Here is an 18,884-nt window from a genome sequence, read left to right as displayed (position 1 = left end):
GTGCCAACACACACATAAGTTTGTGGTACGGACCAATTGCGGTCGAAGGTTCCAATTCCCCCATTCGACAAGTACAAGTCTACAGCTTAAATGTTAGTAAATTAACAAAAATCTTTAAAAAAAATCTAATATTTTTTGTAAAAAATGTACAATCGGTGAAACTGGTGGTAACCTATTAGGAAATTCCACGATACTTAAAGGGTTGTCAATAGTCAACATGTCACAAAAATGTATGTAATCACTAGCTTTCGTCCGCGATTCCGTCCGGGTGTAATTTAAAAAAAACAAAAGTGAGTAGTCTATGAGTTCTTCCAGGCTATCCTCTACTTCTATACCAAAGTTCACCGAAATCTGTTAAGCCGTTTAGGCTACAAACTCTAAAAAACATCCATCCATCTAAACTTTGGCATTTATAATATTAGTATGATTAAATTATATTTAAATAATTCATTTTGTGACATTGTTCTTTTTATAACAAAAGATGGAGCTTATTATTTTGCTTGACAATTGATGTATTCATTATCACCAGCTCACTACATGTCCCCTATGAGGAGGGGCTCAGAAGGCTCTGAGGCTGATGGTCTAATCACCCCTAACTTAGGGTAGGCACCCTAGTTATGGGTGACTAGGCCATAGTCAACCACATACTGTGGGTTGACTTCACACATATCTTTGAATTTCTTCACTGATATGTGCAGGTTCCATCACGATGTTTTCCTTCACCGTAAGAACGTCGGGTAAATTATGTACCTATGAAATTCGTTAATCACATTAGTATATGGCGGGATTCGAACCCAAGACCTGTAGATTACAAGTCAAGAGCTTAAACCACTGAGCCACTGACTGATTGATGTATTACCTGTCAGAGAAAGTACCAGTGAATAAAATCACTGCCTAGTCTATATTTCTTAAATGTTTTTGTACCAGGGCTATGGAGTTAGGTCGGGAATGTCTGAAATTGTGGGGTTACGAGCGGGTAGACGAGTTAATCTGGGTGAAGACCAACCAGCTGCAGCGCATCATCCGCACTGGACGTACTGGACACTGGCTCAACCACGGCAAGGAGCACTGTCTGGTAAATCTCCCAACTAGACAAGGCAGTAGCTAGAGTGGTACAGCCCGCTTTAACATCTTCGCACTGCAGGGCCGGCACGCCCGGTGTACCACGACCACACAGAAGACAGGCGTGAAGTGGAAGCAATTCCGCATTTCGTCTGATGAGTGTGGTGCCGGAGGCCCAATTTAGTCCCTTTCCCGTTTCACCCTGTTCAAATAAGGATAGGATTGGATGGGAAAGTGGATTTAACGGTGGGGGAGACGCATAGAAAGGGGAAATATCCTCTTTATGTGCGTCTCCTCCTTCGTCGTATAAGGGTAGGCAACGCATCTGCAATTGCGGATGTCTATGGGCGGCGGTCGCTTCGCCATTTTGGCGGATTTTGGTGGCCGTTTGCTCGTTTGCCACCTTATTGTATAAAAAAAAGCTAGATATGAAGGTAGGACAGTAATAGGGGACAGTAGGGCGGTAAAAAATGAAGTAGGGCTTTATGATTTTAAGGTTAGGAATTCTCTGGTATGCTCTTCCCCTACTAGCTATGACTATGCCTTTAACTACACTGTAAATAGTAATATTCGATTAGCTATATAACTGACTAGCTGTTGCTTGCGACTTTGCCCGCGTGAAATTAAAAATAATAAAAAATATAGTCTATGTTACTCAGTGGTTAAGTAGCTTTAATGGTGCAAGAATTTTTAAAATCGGCCCTGTAGTTTTTGAGTTATTTCGTTATATCTAAAATTAAAAATACAAATCTTTCCTCTTTATGATATTCGTATAGGCTAGCTGTTGCTCGCGACTTCATGCGTATGAAATAAAAAATATAGCCTTTTTTACTCACTGAAAACGTAGCCTTTCAATGGTGAAAGAATTTTTGAAATTGCCCAGTAGTTTTAGGGTTCAAAATTATTCTAAAAAATAACATAGGCTATACGTGTTACAATTTTCAACTACACGTGAACGAAGTCACGAGCAACAGTTAGAACAAGATATTTTGAAAAAATAAAAAAATTGTCTTCAGGTCGGTATGAAAGGCAACCCTGAGAATTTGAACCGAGGTCTGGACTGTGACGTCATCGTCGCCGAAGTAAGAGCCACCTCGCACAAGCCAGATGAAATATATGGCATTATTGGTAAGTAATTATATGAATTAATAAACCTTAAATCTATATCTATACTATTATAATAAAGCGTAAACACACACTTCTTTGTTGCCTAAGATGTCATGCAATTACACCATATTTTTGAAAAATTATATTTTAAATAAAAAGCCCTACACTTACGTCACGCTTTAGGCTATATATTTTCAAGCCATTAAACTTAAGGGGTAATTTTGGATAAAAACCCTAATGTGGGAAAGAGACCGTAAGTTGCTGCCAACATCAAGGAAGCAAGATTGCTAAGGTTTGTCATGTCATGCCATTTTGACATTTGCAATTGACAATTTGACACATGTAAACAACAAAATAATTTTAAAATCGAAACTTCATTTATCAATTCTCCTTTTTCATATGAGCTTTTGTTTTTTTTTTTCAGAAAGATTAAGTCCCGGCACAAGAAAAATAGAATTATTCGGTCGACCGCATAATGTTCAACCTAATTGGTGAGTTAAATATAAAATAATCTAGTTAAATATCTCCAAACTACGAAAAGTAAATTAATTTAATATAGGATAGTTTAGGAATTTTCGTATAGATGGCGCTTTTACAAATCATAAATGCCTCTCTTATTGCCTAAATGCTATATGTTCCTTCTCTTTCATGTAACGAAATATGATCAAGTATGTATTCTTCAAATTTAAGCTAAAAGTTAATATTTAGTTGACTTTATTCAAACTGTCAGTAAGTTCTATATTATAGTTTGTCTAAAGATAGGTTAGTTTGATAAATGACGCATATGAAGTATCGAATTCAATTTGTATGAAGGCAAATGCCGTACTTAATAGACAGGTATCGTAGTGACGAAACAAACACGCAGCGAACAATTGTGAACTATCGATATTCGGTTTAAATAATTATCGAACTCAATTAAAATTATTACTTTCTTATTAACTAATTTATAAGACAATTCTAGTATTGATTATAGTGTAGAGAATTTAGCGATGACAGAAATAATAGCGAAATCCAATTACGTGCGGCTCTAGTAGTAATAAACATTTATTTACTCTCAATATTTGTTATGGTCATTATTAATTTGTGAAAACAGTTTTATTTTTTTTAAATTCATAAATTATTACTATAAATCTATCGATTCCAATTCTATAAGAATAAAAATCGAAAATCGATAAGATTCATGACTGATTTTACACAACCCATCCCTACTAAATTTGACATGAATTGTCATACTAATCTAATTTATTTAGACACCCTATAGGTTTTTATTAAGAGATAGTGATAGGGGTAATAGTGGAAAAAAAAAGTGTTTTACGTTATAAAAACTTTCTAACTGTGTAAGAAATTTTGAAGTCGGTAGTATCGGCTTTTTCAAAGTAATCAATCAAAAATTTCCTTTTTTCCTAGTATTAATATGTGTAAAAATTCAACAGGATAACATTAGGTAACCAAGTGGATGGTGTCAGATTAGTGGAACCGGACCTTATAGCGGCGTTTAAGAAGCGATACCCTGACGGCAATTGTATGGCCCCGCCTGCTGACCCTGGATTGGCTTAGTGTAAACTTAAATGGCTTAAACGTACACTGCCCTCAGTGAATCCATACTCTGAGTACCCTAAGGTTTGATTAGGGCAACCACACTGGACTGTGGGTTGACTTTATATGTTTGAATTTCTTCACCTATCATCCATGTTTTCCTTCACCGTAGAAATGGCGCGAAATGTACAGTCGGGAAAACTGTCGGTGTTCCCCCTCAAAGTTGCAATAGTTTCAACATTTAGAAACGACACACTGACAAAAACCTATACAATGCAACTTAAATGTATCTATCGGAAAAAAGTTGGTTAGTAACACAGTTTCTTTTTATTATCCCTTCATTGTACCATTCACGATTTAATTAGTTATTTGTAGGAAGAGACGTTTGTCGTTACAAGGCACTTATCCTTAAGTGATACACTGCGGATTTCCGCGAATGTACACATTGAGTTCGAAAATCATAGTACGGCGGGATTCGAACCCAAGATCTGTAGTTTACAAGTCAGTCACCCTTGAGTCACTGACGCTCCTTACTAAAAGTATTACATGAACTTATTGTATGAACACGGACTGATTACATAACTAGTATATATGTGACGTAACTAACAGTTAGTTTTTAAGAAAAAAATCATTCGATCTTATAGATTTAAAAAAATAACTAAAAGTTGTAGATAGAGCCATCTATTGTTGTTAAAAGTGTTTAGATTAAATGTTTTGAGGTTAGGTTTTTTTACAATTCTGTAAAATCGTACTGCCAACTATTGTAAATATTTTTTTTTTACGTTCTGAAATAAAACAGGCCTATTTAGCGTTGTACAAGCTAAATTATTTATTTCCAATTAAAAAAACTCGTTACAAAAAAAAGAATGACATTTATGTACATAAAAATATCTGATACAAGTTATATATTTGTAAATAAAGTATAACAAAAACATGAAAGTCTATTCATTTCTAGTGAACTCCACTTGTAATTTTCACAACATAATATTCACAACATTCAATAAAACGGTGTATGCACGTTGTGTCTCGTTTTCGGAGATATTGGTCTATTGAAGATTCTCATCGGCCCCATCCTTGGGTTCTTTTCTTTTAATCTGTACGTAATTAAAAAAAATACGCTCTTTAATCTGTGACAGCTGTCAAAATGAGATCCATTCCAAGCATTTTTTTTAAATTAACGTACTAATTATGCACATAACAAAATTAGAGAAAACATTTGAAAAAGAAAACGGAAATGTTTGTAATACCTGTCTTGATTTTCTCGTGACGTCGCATTTGCTTTTTCCATAACAATGGTGTCGAGCATTTTTCTTTGATACTGGAAAGGAACAAAGGATAAATCAGAAATTTATAAAAGTATTATTTGATTATTATAAACACAATGCACCTTATTCCAGTTTAACATCAAATATATACATTTAGTATTTTTTTTAATCTAATTTAATACGTAATTATATAAAAATGGTATCAAAAAAATTTAGTTCAAAAAATAAACCTTGATACTGTTGAGTACGTCGCCTTGTGTAGCTGTATTACGTTCATCGGAGCGCACGCTAGGCGCGCGCTTTCCAGAGGGCGCGACACGTCGCGCGCCTAACGACGCCGCGCCCACGGAACCCGCGCCCGTCGACCCATACCGTGGAGCTGTCACTGCTCCCGCCAAAAATACTTATGTCACATTCCTATTATTATTTATACGAAAGTCTAGATGAGAGGATTGATGGCTTTTGCTGTGTTTTGGCATACATTATTATTTGAATACAAGCAGTTATGTGAAGTGTGTGAAATAGTTTGGAGATATCCACTTAATCAAGTCTATTTTTTAAATTGTTTATTGATGCCATCAATACATCTTTTGGCAGTTTGAGTGATTTCTCTCTCAGACAAAAAATGCTCTGTGGTTCTTTTGGGTGATTTTCCAGATGTTGGTTAAATGTCTATCAGCCACATGTCAATAAAATCGTAAATAAAATAACTTTTATAAAAAAACCATTTATTTTAATTCCTTACTACTTCTTGGTAACTAAATTCTAAATTAACTACATTAAACTATAAACAACCCATTTTGTACATACATTTCTGTGGATTTTTAGAAATTACCATTAAAAATATATAGTTTCTACCTTGATAAGGTAGATTCATAAACATATATTTTCTTTGTGAAAAACATAATTTAATCTTAAATTTCCACTGTCAAAATCCTACAAGAAATATGTAGCCTAACCAAGCATATAAATAATCTTGACCTGGAGTCACTTTTATTTTATCTCTTATGAGCTGTTGCTCGTGACTTAGTCCGCATGAAATAAAAAATATAGCCTATGTTACAGATAAATATCTTTCTAATGGTGAAATAATTTTAGTTAGAGTAGTTTTTGAGTTATTTCAATCCATACAAAAGTATAGATGTGTGGAAATAATTTAGTTCCATATATTGCCTCAATATGGTGAGGGTTTTTCTGTACATGGTCAAACTATACCTTTGTTTTCAAAGAGATTGAATGTTTTCAACAATGGAAAATCAGTTAATTTGAGAATTTATAATACATCACAGATGTTGATTCACATTACCTCTAGAGTTTATTGTTACTAGAATACCATTTATTTAAATACATTGTCTAACAATCATAAAAATCAAGTAAATAAGACCTCAACATGCACTAACATATACACATTGTTTTTTCCTACAGTCAGATACATAATATGAAAACATCTCTACATATTATAATATTATAAAGAGGAAAGATTTGTATTTTTGTTATTGAAATAACTCAAAAACTACTGGGCCTATTAAAAATTCACCATTAAAAGCCATGTTATCAGTTACATAGGCTGTGTTTTTTTATTATTTTTTTTTATTTAAAGCAAAGGAAGTTGTGAGCAACAGCTATTTACAATACATTTAGAAACATACATACAAATTTCTAAAGTGTTGTCAATGTATCCATATTTATGAAGCTGACTGTACATTTAAGATAGGCAATGCATTTACAACTTTATAAGGCCTATTTTATTTATTTAAAACATATGTATATGTTAATATAAATTAATTAACTAATTATTCTTTGCTTGGTCTTTCACTGGAATATCTTCTTTCTTGTCAACAATTTCACTTTTACCAGCTAATTCTTTAGTTTTAACTTCTTGTAGTTGCTTTTTTCTATAATTAGTGGGGCCAGCAAATGTTGCCGGAGATTTCTTTGTCTCCGGAATATACATTTCAAACGCCTTAAAGTATTTTAATATTGCTTCAACATCTTCCTCTTTTAGTTTATATTCTAAAGCTATCTTCGACGCTGTGACCTCTGTGGGATTCATTTGATGTGATTCGATAAACTCTAAGGCTCTTCGTAATGTTGTCCGGCCATATGGCACTTCTTCCGGTTCATTCCATCCCAATTCGAAAATAGGAACTTGAGATCTGTCTTTAGGTAAGGGTCTGGCTGGATTTTGTTGAATCTTTTCTCTAGTAACGTCAGCCTCTGGACGGCCATAAGACGTTACATAAACGGATTTCAATCTGTCATCTAGCGCTGGGTCTTTGTTGTCTAGTTTCTGATCTATGTCAGGTACCGCTGCTAACGTACGTTTCAAATCATCCTTGGTAGACGGATAGTGGGGCGCCGGTGTCGGTTTTTCTTTCGAAATAACTTTATGAGCACGATTCTCAACGTTAAACGTCTTTATAGGTCGCAAAGCTTTTGTTACTAAAGCACCCATCTCGGGTGGCGTTAGTCGAATATTTTAGTTTTAAACAATTTAAATTAAAACGTAAAACATTACTGTTTTATTACTTAAAAGTGTATTATTTTTCTAACCATTGTTAGGTTAGATTTCATGTGACAGTTGACACATGACAATGACATTCGGTTTCTAAATTTGAATTTTGTAAGTTATTGCCAGTATTATGAAATTAAAGACATTTTTCGTTCGAAAAAGAGCAATAAATCCATACGTTATGATTTCGTATTTTGGTGAGTATTATTGCATAATATACAGTCGTGGAAATGCACGGTATTTGAATTACAAAAAAATGTTTAGTTCTTTGCAGCTGAACATGACCAATTATGTAGCATCGTGCGCAAAATACGGTATGAAAATAAAAAGCATTTAGCTGGGTACCAATGACCGACCTATTTCGACACATATAAAATCTTCATCTGATTGGTTATTATTTCGTGTCATCCACAAGTTTCAAGGCATACAAACAGATGTCGAAAACATTTTTAAAAAACGTAAAGAAGTATGCATACAGTCAACTTACGTTTAAGTCTTGATAACGCGTCACGAATTGCGATCTTCGAGGAAATCTTCTTAACTTCTTTAACGGTCAATGTGTTGGTCGCGCGAGACTGCTCTAGCGCTAACCGCGGCGGAATCGGACTGGGACTACGGCCGAGACGACGTCGGTACTGCGATTGCGAATCCCTTGCAACTTTGAGAAAATTAGGTATTACATTACTATCTAAAATTTTAATTACTACATACATTATTAAAGCTAATAAAGCTAAAACCTGTGCTAGTATACGACGGTGGTATATTCCGACTAGGATTTCTGTAAGCGAGGTAATCACATTGATCATTTCTTCTTTTATAAGGATCTCGTAATGGCTCATGAGTAGGGATGAATCCACAATTTTCTCGACATGCACTAGAACGCATAAGAAACTCCTAAAAATTAAAACCTTGGGTTAAATATAATACAACCGCTTCCCCAAAGATAATCTTTTCGGTGATTACGACTGCCCTACATTTTAATTTTGTACAAATAATTATCGAGTAATTTATACTGTTCTTGTATTTATTAGTCAAAAATAAATATTAATCACTTACTTTAGCTTCGGTAATAGTTTTAACAATAGGGCCCTGAGTGGTGCAAAATGTAGGTATAGTTGTAAATCCACTTGCCACTTTATTAAAATCCTGAAATCATATTAATTTAAAAAAACTTTCGAAAGAATTAAATAGCATGTATTATGTATGTTTGAAATGCGTACTTGACTGGTAGGAACAGTCCTTTTGATGAGTGGGGACGTAGGACAATCTTGCGACATCAAACGAGGCCTAGGTTCTCCGGAACCAGAAGTACGTCGAGACTTAGTATCACTCTGTTCTCTAGTATAGTAAAAAATGTTAAAATAAGTTCACAAACGTACGTATTTAAATAAATTACAAATTATTATATAATATGTATTACGTACTCTGTATTTGCGTTCCTTTGGCCAAAATTCTTATAGGGTGATCTTACTCGCCAAATACATTGGTCCTTTTCGACAGGCGCAACAGTAACTGTGACAAAAGAAATTCTAATTTATAAATTTTTACACATATTTATAAGGATACTAATCTAATTATGTGTAGGTAATTCATCTTATGTAATTTACCAACCTTATCTATAAGAATACACCATTTATTGGTACCGTCACAGAATTTTGGTGACAATTTCACGCAACGCACTGTCAATTTCCATCGCATTTCATTACAAATATCTGGCCACGAACAACAAGATAGGACTTTCTTCCATTTCGGCCTATTGAATGTTTCCGGTTGTTGCTCTAATTCGTCACTTTGGTCGAAAACAGTGCTATTTTTAATAATACATCCTTTCCTACGGCACAATGGCTCATTGCCCGTAATAGTTAAATCACAAGAGGCTAGGAATTTCTCCTCGGTTTCAGTTTCGAACACGTCTGAATAATAAAAGAAAAAAAATGGTCAAGTTTCAGCATATTTAATAAGATGAAAACAATTCAAAATAACACTGTTTACTTGTACAAAATATAGCAACTGGCAGTGCGTTACGGTTGGGTTATCACAAAAACTATTAAATAAATTTCGAAACTAATGCGATTCCAGACTTTAATTTATATACCTGCATTTCCTTTTCTTATAATTTTTGATGCTTGTGGTCTAGAATGTGAGGCACCATCAACTCTGTTTTGCCTTTGCACTGGAGGCGGCGGAGACGGTGATTTATGAAACAAAACTGGTCGGCACTTGATAGCCTTTTCGGTAATAGAATACAAGCCATACTTGTGCTCGGGGAGCTTGTCAAAATCTCCGTGCACCCGTTTCCTGATGCAAACTTTGTTAATGTTATTATACTGCTACGTGTAACAAAATATAAAAACCAAGAACAATATTTAAGACTTTTACATATACGATAGTTATAAAAATACGCAATTCTATTCAAACGTGCCGTTTATTTTTAACTGGTAACATCGCAACTGGGCATTCCAAATTATAAGCGCCCAAAGACAATTTTGAATTTTTTCCGTTAGTGGTTTATGGTCGAGTACTTTTTTTATTATTGTAACTTATACGATCTTAAATAAATTGCAAGCGTAAGCAAGTGCTTACCTATACAAATTCCCTTGTTTTATCAGCCACGGCTCAAGTTTTTCCAACCATTCCTGTTTTCAATAATAATGTTAAACAATATTAAATATAACTGTGACAGTGTAGATATTTTAGTAATTAATTACGAAACTCTCAATCCATGTACTATACAACTAAACACTGCCAATTACTATCGCAACTTTAATTGTTATTTGCTCTTATCCTTCCTTCGTATTTTTAAGACACAAACGGAGACATTCTTCGCACTAGGTCAAAAACATCTAAATGTTGCTTAATTACCTGCTGTTGTCCAATTACTGATCCAGGTCTACATATTCTCATCCAGCCGATAGCCTCGTGAGAGGTCATTCGATAATGCTTGATCAAGTAACAACCGATTAAAGAGCCAGTGCGCCCTAAACCTGCCTGAACAATTGCTTCATGATTACAAATATTCAACCAACATTATACGTAACTTACGGACAAATGTATCAGAATCATTTCCACTGCATCTCGCTTAACAAATACATTGTTACAGCGATCGTGAATAAAAATCTATACATATAATAAAATTGGAGTGTTTGTTTGTAACGTCAAAAGAAAAAAATCCAGATTAGGGGAAGATATTTGCGTTGTTAAAATTTTTTTTTGTCTGTCTGTCCGCAAGCCGCGTTTGTTCCGGGTAATCTCCGAAACGACTAGACCAATTTCGACGGGACTTGCACTGAAGGGTAGCTGACATGTATAGGCATTATAGGGTACTTTTTTTAATTACGCGCTGTCAAAATGGCGTAACCGTTGGTCTAAATTTGCGCTAAAGAAGTTTGCGGGCGATGGGTCGTTTAAGCAATAAAAGTTATTTAAATTCATAACCTTGCAATGAACGGCAATAGCACCAACGCTACTTTCGCTAATACGGAGAAATTTTAAACATATATTCTTCGGTGGGCAAGAACCGTCGAGAAAAAATAAATCGTAATGAAGTATGCCAGCACTAATGAATCTGAAAATACAAAGTTAGATTAATTACAAGGAACAAGAAATACATAATAAAGGATAAGAAAAGACATTTATCTTCGTTCTCTTCTCTGTCGATTAAAGAAAAACGTATAGTACTCACATATTCCCATCATACATTTTTTTATTTAGTCTAATCACCACATTAACGTTGTTTTCTTTAAAATAACTGATATATTCTTCAGGGCGATGGTAAATAGGAGCCTTTGTGTCAACAGGTCCTATGAAAGCGAGAAATTTGCCTGAAAATGAAACAATAATGAATTTAAAATGTGAAAGATAAAATTACTTTGCTTCAACTAGAACTTAACAAAAATACTTACCGGGTATAATCCAATTGAGGTCGCCGCCTTCTATTTTATCCAATGCGACGTAATCTTCATAGTTGAAATCTCGAAAATCGAAAAATCCTAGCTCTCGTGCTTTATCAATCGCTTGAAGGCAGTCTAATAGAGATATCGTATACGCCGAATCGCCAGGAGTTGCATCTTGAAATGGTCTGTTAAAAAAATAGAAGCTTGATTTAATTATTCTCTATGATCGTAACAGTCGTTAATTTCGTATAATTTCTAAATTGTGTTGAGTTTTTTTCCATGTCACAATAGTCCAAGTTTAGTCTCTTCTGGATTCCTTTTTTTTTTATTAAACGACTAGATTTTTAACATGTTACAAACTCAAACCTGTGACTCACCGATAACTATAACCTTGAAGCAATAACGGTCTTAACGCTTCTTTGGGTCGTAAATTCAAATACACAACTCCAAAACAACCCATCAAAAAAGCAGCATTCGTACTTTTCTTAGGATCACAGGAAGTGTAATGAACAACGAACTGACTTTCCCTACATTTTTCTAGTTTCTCATTCAATAATTTGCAATACTTGTAAATACAACCTAGATTCAATGGTCCGAAATCCGAGAAATAGTTTTCGTAAACTAGATCATTATCTATACACAAGAAATATGTTTCCGAAGTGCTTTTAAAAACTTTTCCGGGCCTTGTGATAGCGAAATACAATGTATTTTTGATATATTCCGACATATACAATATATCAGTGTGCTGTGTCATCATGGAATGTTTCCTACGATCTTAATGGTAAACACATAATTAATATCTCGTAATTAATTATGCAATAAATTACACTACGATTTAATCACATAAAAGTAAATCAAAACAAAAATTAGAAAATAATTTTGAAAGCTTTCAAGATTGACTTTGACGTGCTTTCTCTTGTTTTCATTGAATAATAGATAATTATAACAACACACACACACACACACAAACAACACAGTTCTTTCTATTGATGTAACAGTCCGTATTTATTTGCAATGTTATATTATTACATTTTCTTAACTATGCTATTGTTTGATGTGTCGTTTTTGATACAAAAGCAAGCAACATAACGATCGCCTTACCTCTATACTTAAGCTTATCTCTGTATTTGTATAATTTCTATTAGAATGGTTAATAACGTTGTGGGTAGTGTATAAGAAACTTTTAAAATGAAAATCGATTATTCGATTGTTCGATTGTTCGGTCTATGGTTATCCGAATAGTTTTGACATGACAGATGACAGTGCCAAATCTCTACACTCTCTGGTTCTAGTCTTTTTCCGGTACGCAAGGTAAAGTGTCAAAGTGTTTGTAAAGTTATTTTCAAAATCTGTTATTATTTCAGTGATCTTTTAAGATAAATTGATAAAACTATTTAAATGGGGAATCGATATATTGCTCAATTCGTTTTGTTTCGTATTTCAGGACCAAACATAATAAATAATCATGGCTGATGTCGAAGTGTAAGTATTGTTTTTCCGCATAAACTTGAATTTAAAAAATACAATAACGTGTAAATTAAGTAAATATGCATAAGCAAATAATAATACCTTGTTGTATTAACTTTTATTGGACGTTAAATTAAAAATAAAACTTGTCAACATAACCTATACCGTCTACTCTTGCATGTATATTGTATTGTTTTTAAACATGAATACTAACATTATCTTTTCATTTCAATGCTATGAGTAGTATTAAAAATAAATTTTATCTAATTTCCTTACAGTGAAGTGCCAGTGAACCCAGTCTTGAGTGGGGGAGCTATGGATGTAAACACAGCTTTACAAGAAGTCCTGAAGACAGCCCTCATCCACGGTGGTCTTGTTCATGGACTCCATGAGGCTGCTAAATCACTCGACAAGTAAGTTTTTAGTATATTTTTATTAACAAGATGTACTAACTAGCAATCAATTACAAAAAGTAATATTAATTAAACAACTTATGTAAGTAGAGAAACATCAAAATATTTTGTGGTCATTATTTATTTTTCAAATATTTTATACAATCTTACTAATGTAAATGTCAAAGTTTGTTTATTTAGATTAATATTTGGTAGACATTGCTGCCTAAAATGCATACATGTGGTGGGTAGTCTTCAAGAACACATAGACTACTTTTTTTTTCTGTTGTTGAAAGTTAGTAGATAAAGGCAATAGAGCTACCATAATATTCACAAGATGTGTGGCTGTTCTAGCCTCATGTCTTGTGGAAATATCAAGCATAATAGTTATGTTGGATTAAATCTGTTGCCTAAATTATTGCATATACATAGTACCACAGTGTTTGATTCTACAAACTTGTGGCCTCCCAAGTATGCTACAGTTATAACTTGCTTTTGCACTCCATTAGCATGGAATTATAAAAAGAACAATAGTAATATTGATTTAGTAAGTTGTTTTACTTTCACAAGCTAAGACAAATTAATAATTGACAGTTTAAAGTGAAATAATAGTAATGTGTTCAATACTATGCTCGTCTATTCAGTTTAGTGGCAAACTCTAACAACCATAATTCAATCTAATAAATTACTTAAAGATTAATTTCTATATGTTTGTAACTATGATGTAAATGCAATTGATGTTTGTATAAAGAAAAGCCATCATCATCCACTTGCCCTTATACCTTATGGAGGGTCGGCACAGTATGTGCTGCTCTTCCATACATCTCTATCGGCCGTCATATCTGAATCCACTCCTTTCTTAAGCATATCTTCCTTCACACAATCCATCCATACTTTCTTCGGTCTTCCTCTTCCTTTGTAGCCATCCACATTCAATCTCAACACTTTCTGGTTTATGTCCCCATCATTTCGTCGCATAATATGTATAAAGAAAAGCCAGTTTTTAAATTTTCTTTTGTCTGTCAACATTTGTTTAGGGTAACACCCTTAAATTGGATCAATTTGGATACCTTCTAATGAAAATCTTGTCAAATAGTAATATGTATATAGGTTTAAGTAAGAAATATAGAATATCATGCAGTGATAGAGTTGTCAGTAGCTGCTAGTTTTTATTTCAAGCTAGTTACAAACTTTTTGTTTTACTATTTGGTATAAGAAATGTGAAAATTCATTTAATAAATAAATAAATTTGTTCTACTAGGAGGCAAGCAGTCCTTTGCGTGTTAGCAGAGAACTGTGATGAGGCTGCATACAAGAAGCTGGTCCAGGCTCTCTGCAATGAACACCAGATCCCACTTGTCAAGGTAAATCAAGTAATAGTTAATTAGTAAACTACATTCCACAAACTATGTCAGTGACTCGGAGGTTTAAGCACTTTGAATCAATATGTCTTAGGTTTGAATCTTGAAGTGTCCTAATGTGATTTACAAATTACATATGTACATTTAACTGTTCTTATGGTAAAGGAAAACATAAGGTTCGCACACATTGGTGAATAAAATTCAAAGATATGTGTGAAATCAACCTACAGTGCATCATAGTTGACTGACCTAGTTATCCCTAATTTAGGGTAGGCTAGGAGTCTCAGTGGGGGTGTATAGAAGAACTGATGATGATAACTCCAAATAACTCACAACAGTGTTACAAATAATTGTACTTGCTTATTTTTTAATCTTAGTATAATTGATATTGCGCTCTGCACGAATCTCGCAGATTCGATGTCTGTGTGGACTCAAAGAGCGCAAAGCAAACTGTGTGCCCCTATGGTGACCCGCAACATGCGGGATCAACTTTCCTAGCACTCGGACATAAAACTAATATTACATACTTATTTTTCAATAAACGACCAAGGAGAGTAAGTAGGAATTGTATGACAGAGAATGATTTAAGAAGGGAGTGAGTTCATATATGATGACTCAAAGATGTATGGAAGAGCAGTACATAGTGTGGTCAGCACATTAGTGACAGGTGTATGTATGGACATGAGCAGGTTGATTGAATTCATACAAATTTTTACCTAACTCAACAAGAAAATGTTCTATTTAGGCCAATATTGGATGTCTTTAAACATGTTAAAATGTGGTTTTTTGCCAATGAAAATTGCATAATTAAACTTTGTCCAGGTTGACAACAACAAAAAGCTTGGTGAATGGGCTGGTTTATGCAAAATTGACAAGGACGGCAAAGCGAGGAAGATTGTCGGCTGCTCGTGTGTGGTCATCAAAGTAAGTTTACATTCGACCATAGCTTAGAAGAATACAAAAACCTAAGTGTGCTGCAATTGGTTCTTTCTTGTTCATATATGTTGCTCTCGATTTCGTCCTCATATAATTAAAAATATAGCCCATCTCGGTGATTACATAGCTTTTTAATAGTGCAAGAATTTTTGTAATCGGTCCAGTAGTTATTGAGTAATTCAATACATACAAAAATACTAATCTTTCCTCTTCATAATATTAGTATAGACAGAAAGAACAACTGTTTCATTCATAGTCATTTATGTTCGCATAAAACAACCAGCAATAACTAATATAGGTATTAAAATACAATTTTAATGTAATTTAATTTTTTTTCATAGGATTTTGGTGAAGAGACCCCAGCGCTGGATGTGCTTAAAGACTACCTCAAGTCTTCAAGCTAATCTTTAGGTGTTATGGTATCTTAATAAAAAACCAAAAAAAATACTTTACTGTGTTTTATTTTAAACACCAAAAATAATAATCTTAAACAAGTACAGAACTTGTTTTGAACATTATAGAATAAGCAATTGCTAAGTATTAAAGTTACTTGTTTATAAGAGTAAGTTATAATGTCTAAGATTTAAAAATCTTATCAAGTACATTTAATTATTGAAATGAATTAGACAGATACATGCAATTTGGCGAACTGATCGCAAATATCCCTATGTTTCGGCCATTGCTGCACTTGACATTCCCTGAAAAATAAAATACCTGATTAAACTGCTAATTCAAAGTTTTTAGGCAATTTCTTTTAACTTTGAAAAGACAAAGCAAACTTGTTAGTACAATTTTAATATAGCAACACTTCGAACTTGGCAATTTTAACATTTGTGTTGCTAGAGTTAAAAATGCAGTGTTGCTATATTACAAAAATCAGTCACCTTCCGCAATACCATTCCGATTTGCATCGTGAACATTTCTTGTTGGCTTTATCGCCACACTTGGCGCACTTCGCCCCGCCGCTGTCCAAAGCTAAGGCAGCATCGCTAGTGTACGATTCCAGTAGTTTCTTGGCCATACGCCGTGATTCATCAGAACCATCGACAAAACAATTTTTTAACTGATTGGCCGCAAGCGACTTCTTTCTCTTATGCACTTGACGTAAGTAAGCATTTTTTATCTGAAAGAATATTACAGTTGTAACAAAATCATGTTTTTGATTCTTGAATGTCAGTTTGTTTAACCGTTGGAATTTCACGCAGATACGCTAAATATTGTAAGATAAAAGTAAAATTATGAATCAAATGATGATAGCTGAATTTTTTACCTGTGGCACAACTTCAATGACCGTACATCCAGGAGCCTTAACGCCATTTCCTCGATTATGCAAACTGGAATAGTCTCCCATTGCCATTTGGCACAGAAAGGATTTCAATTCTCCCAATGGTGGTATTTGATCTATAATTTCTTCAGTCATTTTACCTTGCAACTGTTGAGAATTGCATATTAACTGGTTATGTCAATGATATTCGATTTATGTGCAAGAATTTGGTGTTGAATACATACGCGACAGAAAGCTGTGCGTCGGACCTCATCAATGACGTAGAAATGTTTAAGCCTTGGTTCTAGGAGTAGCTGACGCAAGCACAGCCAGAGCTGTGCTTCGCTGCGATGCATTTGAGACAAGTCTTCCCTATTTGATTTTGACCAACGCCCATCTAGAAATATCTTAGTTTTTGATTGTTGCGTCATAGGTGACAGTCATATTCCTTCCGATAGTGAGTTCCCAAGTTTATTAAGAATTCCTTACGAAGTTTAAGTACAGAAATAGCTTACAATTGAATATTTGAATATCGCCTTTATCGTTGACCTTCTTCCAGGGCTCCAGCTGCAGTAGATGACATAGAATTGAAGGTACGTCGTTAGTTTTGTACAGATTAGTCGCTATTGACACGCCCGAACCTGCAGCTTCCATATGCTCCGCCAGATATCTATAAACCATAAAAACCATAGCGTTAAAAGTCAACTAAAAGTTTAATTTGGCCTATAATAGACACAATAATCAAACAATATATAATTTACCGTTTTCATAATTAAAATATACGGAAAAACTATCTTACCTAACGATAGAAATACATCTCATGCTTATATCAAATTGGAGATCTCTCTTCTGTCTCTGCAACTCTTCTATTACCGTTTCGCTTTCCATTTCTTTACCTGACATTGGTTTTAAGTAACCGTCGCTAACAAAAAGAACGATTTACTGTAAATCTTTAGATATTACAAAGTAAAACACGTTATTGTAACGTCAAAAACCTTTAAACGAAAGGCACTTACTTGAGAAGCGCAATTAATGAAGTCAGTTGTTCTGTAGCATATTGCAGTAGATCGATAATAACTTCGCTAATACATTGGACTCCGTCTTCGTGAAATAAGACAGTCTCCAAGAGACCAACTGCTGCTGCTTCGTGATATAACTGAACCAATGTAATTAGTACAAACTGTATTTCATTCAACTTTTAAATTTAAATATAACGACCAAAAACTGTAATTCTAAGCATTCTAAGTCTCGATTGCCTGGTTGATTGTCATGTAATTAAAGCTGTTTCAAGCTCAAATATAATTTATCTAACTCACCACCATGTATATCCCGAAAGTACTAGCAGGTGCTGGTTCCAGTTTCATCATTTGTGGGTATATTTTTAACCGCCATACTTGAATGCAAATAGCCTCGTGAACAAGTACAGGTAACTATGAACGGTGCATTTATTATTTCACACTTTATTTCCTACTAAATAATGCCAGGAGAAATATTTTTGGGTTACCTTGCCATGAGAAATTAGGGTTTCTTTCGTGGCTTCTTCCATCATAGATGACGCTTCCAATACAGCTTGCTGGTTTAGTTTCTGTAGCCTAGTATGCCAGTCGATCCAGCTGTAACAATAAAAAAGATTTTGAATATTAAAACGTTTACGTAGTGCGGATTCATCTCAGTAAGACCTAAGTTAAACAAAATTACGCTTGATTCCCAATATTTTCGATTTCAGAAGGTTCCATGCTGTCTACAAATAAATCCAATTCCCCGACCTCTAAAGCACTTAGCTGACCCTTATCATTCATTTCGAAAATCTGGAAATATTTTCAGTGATAGAAGAAATGAGAATATGGCACCATAAATCTGATTTAAAAAAACAAATTGCGTTACTATAACGACAGCAATTTTAAATGTGAGCTTTAATTTCTATATTTTTTGAAATAAATATAGAAATTAAAAATTCAAACAACCTTGTTCAACCTTAAAATTATAAGGAAAATTCTTTGTAATTGTAGAATACCAATAAAATGTAGAAATATTTAAAAATTACAATAAAATGTAGAATTTATTTTTATGAGTGTTGCTAGTGAGAAAT

At 34.0% G+C, this 18,884-nt stretch overlaps 5 protein-coding genes across 5 annotated transcripts in view; 2 read left to right on the top strand and 3 right to left on the bottom strand.

The window, feature by feature from the left end:
• Positions 1–4,524, top strand: part of LOC106108728 (N6-adenosine-methyltransferase 70 kDa subunit) — a 13,373-nt gene extending 8,849 nt beyond the window's left edge. The window contains exons 10-14 of the mRNA XM_013289989.1: positions 530–573; positions 899–1,075; positions 2,079–2,190; positions 2,594–2,660; positions 3,603–4,524. Coding sequence (XP_013145443.1) covers positions 530–573; positions 899–1,075; positions 2,079–2,190; positions 2,594–2,660; positions 3,603–3,726 — 524 coding nt within the window. The 3' untranslated portion in view covers positions 3,727–4,524. The remainder of the gene's footprint in view (positions 1–529; positions 574–898; positions 1,076–2,078; positions 2,191–2,593; positions 2,661–3,602) is intronic.
• Positions 4,525–4,600: 76 nt separating this feature from the next.
• LOC106108909 lies at positions 4,601–12,281 on the bottom strand. Its single transcript, XM_013290258.1, has 15 exons — positions 11,753–12,281; positions 11,385–11,560; positions 11,165–11,303; positions 10,918–11,047; positions 10,345–10,470; positions 10,066–10,118; positions 9,578–9,780; positions 8,907–8,994; positions 8,703–8,820; positions 8,539–8,628; positions 8,220–8,376; positions 7,970–8,140; positions 5,201–5,355; positions 4,953–5,023; positions 4,601–4,799 (listed from the first exon to the last, which is right to left on the bottom strand). Exons 1-15 carry the CDS (start codon positions 12,130–12,132, stop codon positions 4,703–4,705), a joined length of 2,154 nt encoding a protein of 717 aa, XP_013145712.1. The 5' UTR covers positions 12,133–12,281; the 3' UTR covers positions 4,601–4,702.
• Positions 5,684–7,570, bottom strand: LOC106108910 (protein NDUFAF4 homolog). The gene has a single exon (XM_013290259.1). It carries the CDS (start codon positions 7,423–7,425, stop codon positions 6,760–6,762), a length of 666 nt encoding a protein of 221 aa, XP_013145713.1. The 5' UTR covers positions 7,426–7,570; the 3' UTR covers positions 5,684–6,759.
• Positions 12,282–12,667: 386 nt separating the features above from the next.
• Positions 12,668–15,978, top strand: LOC106108941 (40S ribosomal protein S12). Its single transcript, XM_013290304.1, has 6 exons — positions 12,668–12,686; positions 12,820–12,857; positions 13,121–13,255; positions 14,496–14,598; positions 15,418–15,519; positions 15,873–15,978. Exons 2-6 carry the CDS (start codon positions 12,841–12,843, stop codon positions 15,933–15,935), a joined length of 420 nt encoding a protein of 139 aa, XP_013145758.1. The 5' UTR covers positions 12,668–12,686; positions 12,820–12,840; the 3' UTR covers positions 15,936–15,978.
• On the bottom strand, positions 15,973–18,670 carry LOC106108940 (zinc finger MYND domain-containing protein 10). The gene is made up of 10 exons (XM_013290303.1): positions 18,494–18,670; positions 18,300–18,408; positions 18,112–18,225; positions 17,812–17,951; positions 17,595–17,717; positions 17,311–17,465; positions 17,041–17,192; positions 16,802–16,963; positions 16,416–16,654; positions 15,973–16,229 (listed from the first exon to the last, which is right to left on the bottom strand). Exons 1-10 carry the CDS (start codon positions 18,592–18,594, stop codon positions 16,154–16,156), a joined length of 1,371 nt encoding a protein of 456 aa, XP_013145757.1. The 5' UTR covers positions 18,595–18,670; the 3' UTR covers positions 15,973–16,153.
• Between the last annotated feature and the right edge of the window lie 214 nt (positions 18,671–18,884).

The sequence above is a fragment of the Papilio polytes genome, unplaced genomic scaffold (assembly GCF_000836215.1).
Source record: "Papilio polytes unplaced genomic scaffold, Ppol_1.0 DF821400.1, whole genome shotgun sequence".
Classification (NCBI taxonomy): domain Eukaryota; kingdom Metazoa; phylum Arthropoda; class Insecta; order Lepidoptera; family Papilionidae; genus Papilio; species Papilio polytes.
The sequence above is the reverse complement of the archived record's forward strand: the minus strand, read 5'-3'. Positions and strand labels throughout refer to the sequence as shown.

Coding starts and splice junctions, on each gene's coding strand:
- LOC106108940 (XM_013290303.1), bottom strand. CDS start 18,594: ATGAATGATAAGGGTCAGCTAAGTGCTTTAGAGGTCGGGGAATTGGAT. Junction 17,952..18,111: donor CTTTCGGGATATACATGGTG/GTGAGTTAGATA, acceptor ACATTGGTTCAG/TTATATCACGAAGCAGCAGC. Junction 16,964..17,040: donor GACGCACAGCTTTCTGTCGC/GTATGTATTCAA, acceptor AATTCTCAACAG/TTGCAAGGTAAAATGACTGA.
- LOC106108909 (XM_013290258.1), bottom strand. CDS start 12,132: ATGATGACACAGCACACTGATATATTGTATATGTCGGAATATATCAAA. Junction 8,377..8,538: donor AAACTATTACCGAAGCTAAA/GTAAGTGATTAA, acceptor TTTAATTTTTAG/GAGTTTCTTATGCGTTCTAG. Junction 5,024..5,200: donor ACGTACTCAACAGTATCAAG/GTTTATTTTTTG, acceptor GTTCCTTTCCAG/TATCAAAGAAAAATGCTCGA.
- LOC106108941 (XM_013290304.1), top strand. Junction 13,256..14,495: donor GCTGCTAAATCACTCGACAA/GTAAGTTTTTAG, acceptor TTGTTCTACTAG/GAGGCAAGCAGTCCTTTGCG. Junction 14,599..15,417: donor ACCAGATCCCACTTGTCAAG/GTAAATCAAGTA, acceptor AACTTTGTCCAG/GTTGACAACAACAAAAAGCT.
- LOC106108910 (XM_013290259.1), bottom strand. CDS start 7,425: ATGGGTGCTTTAGTAACAAAAGCTTTGCGACCTATAAAGACGTTTAAC.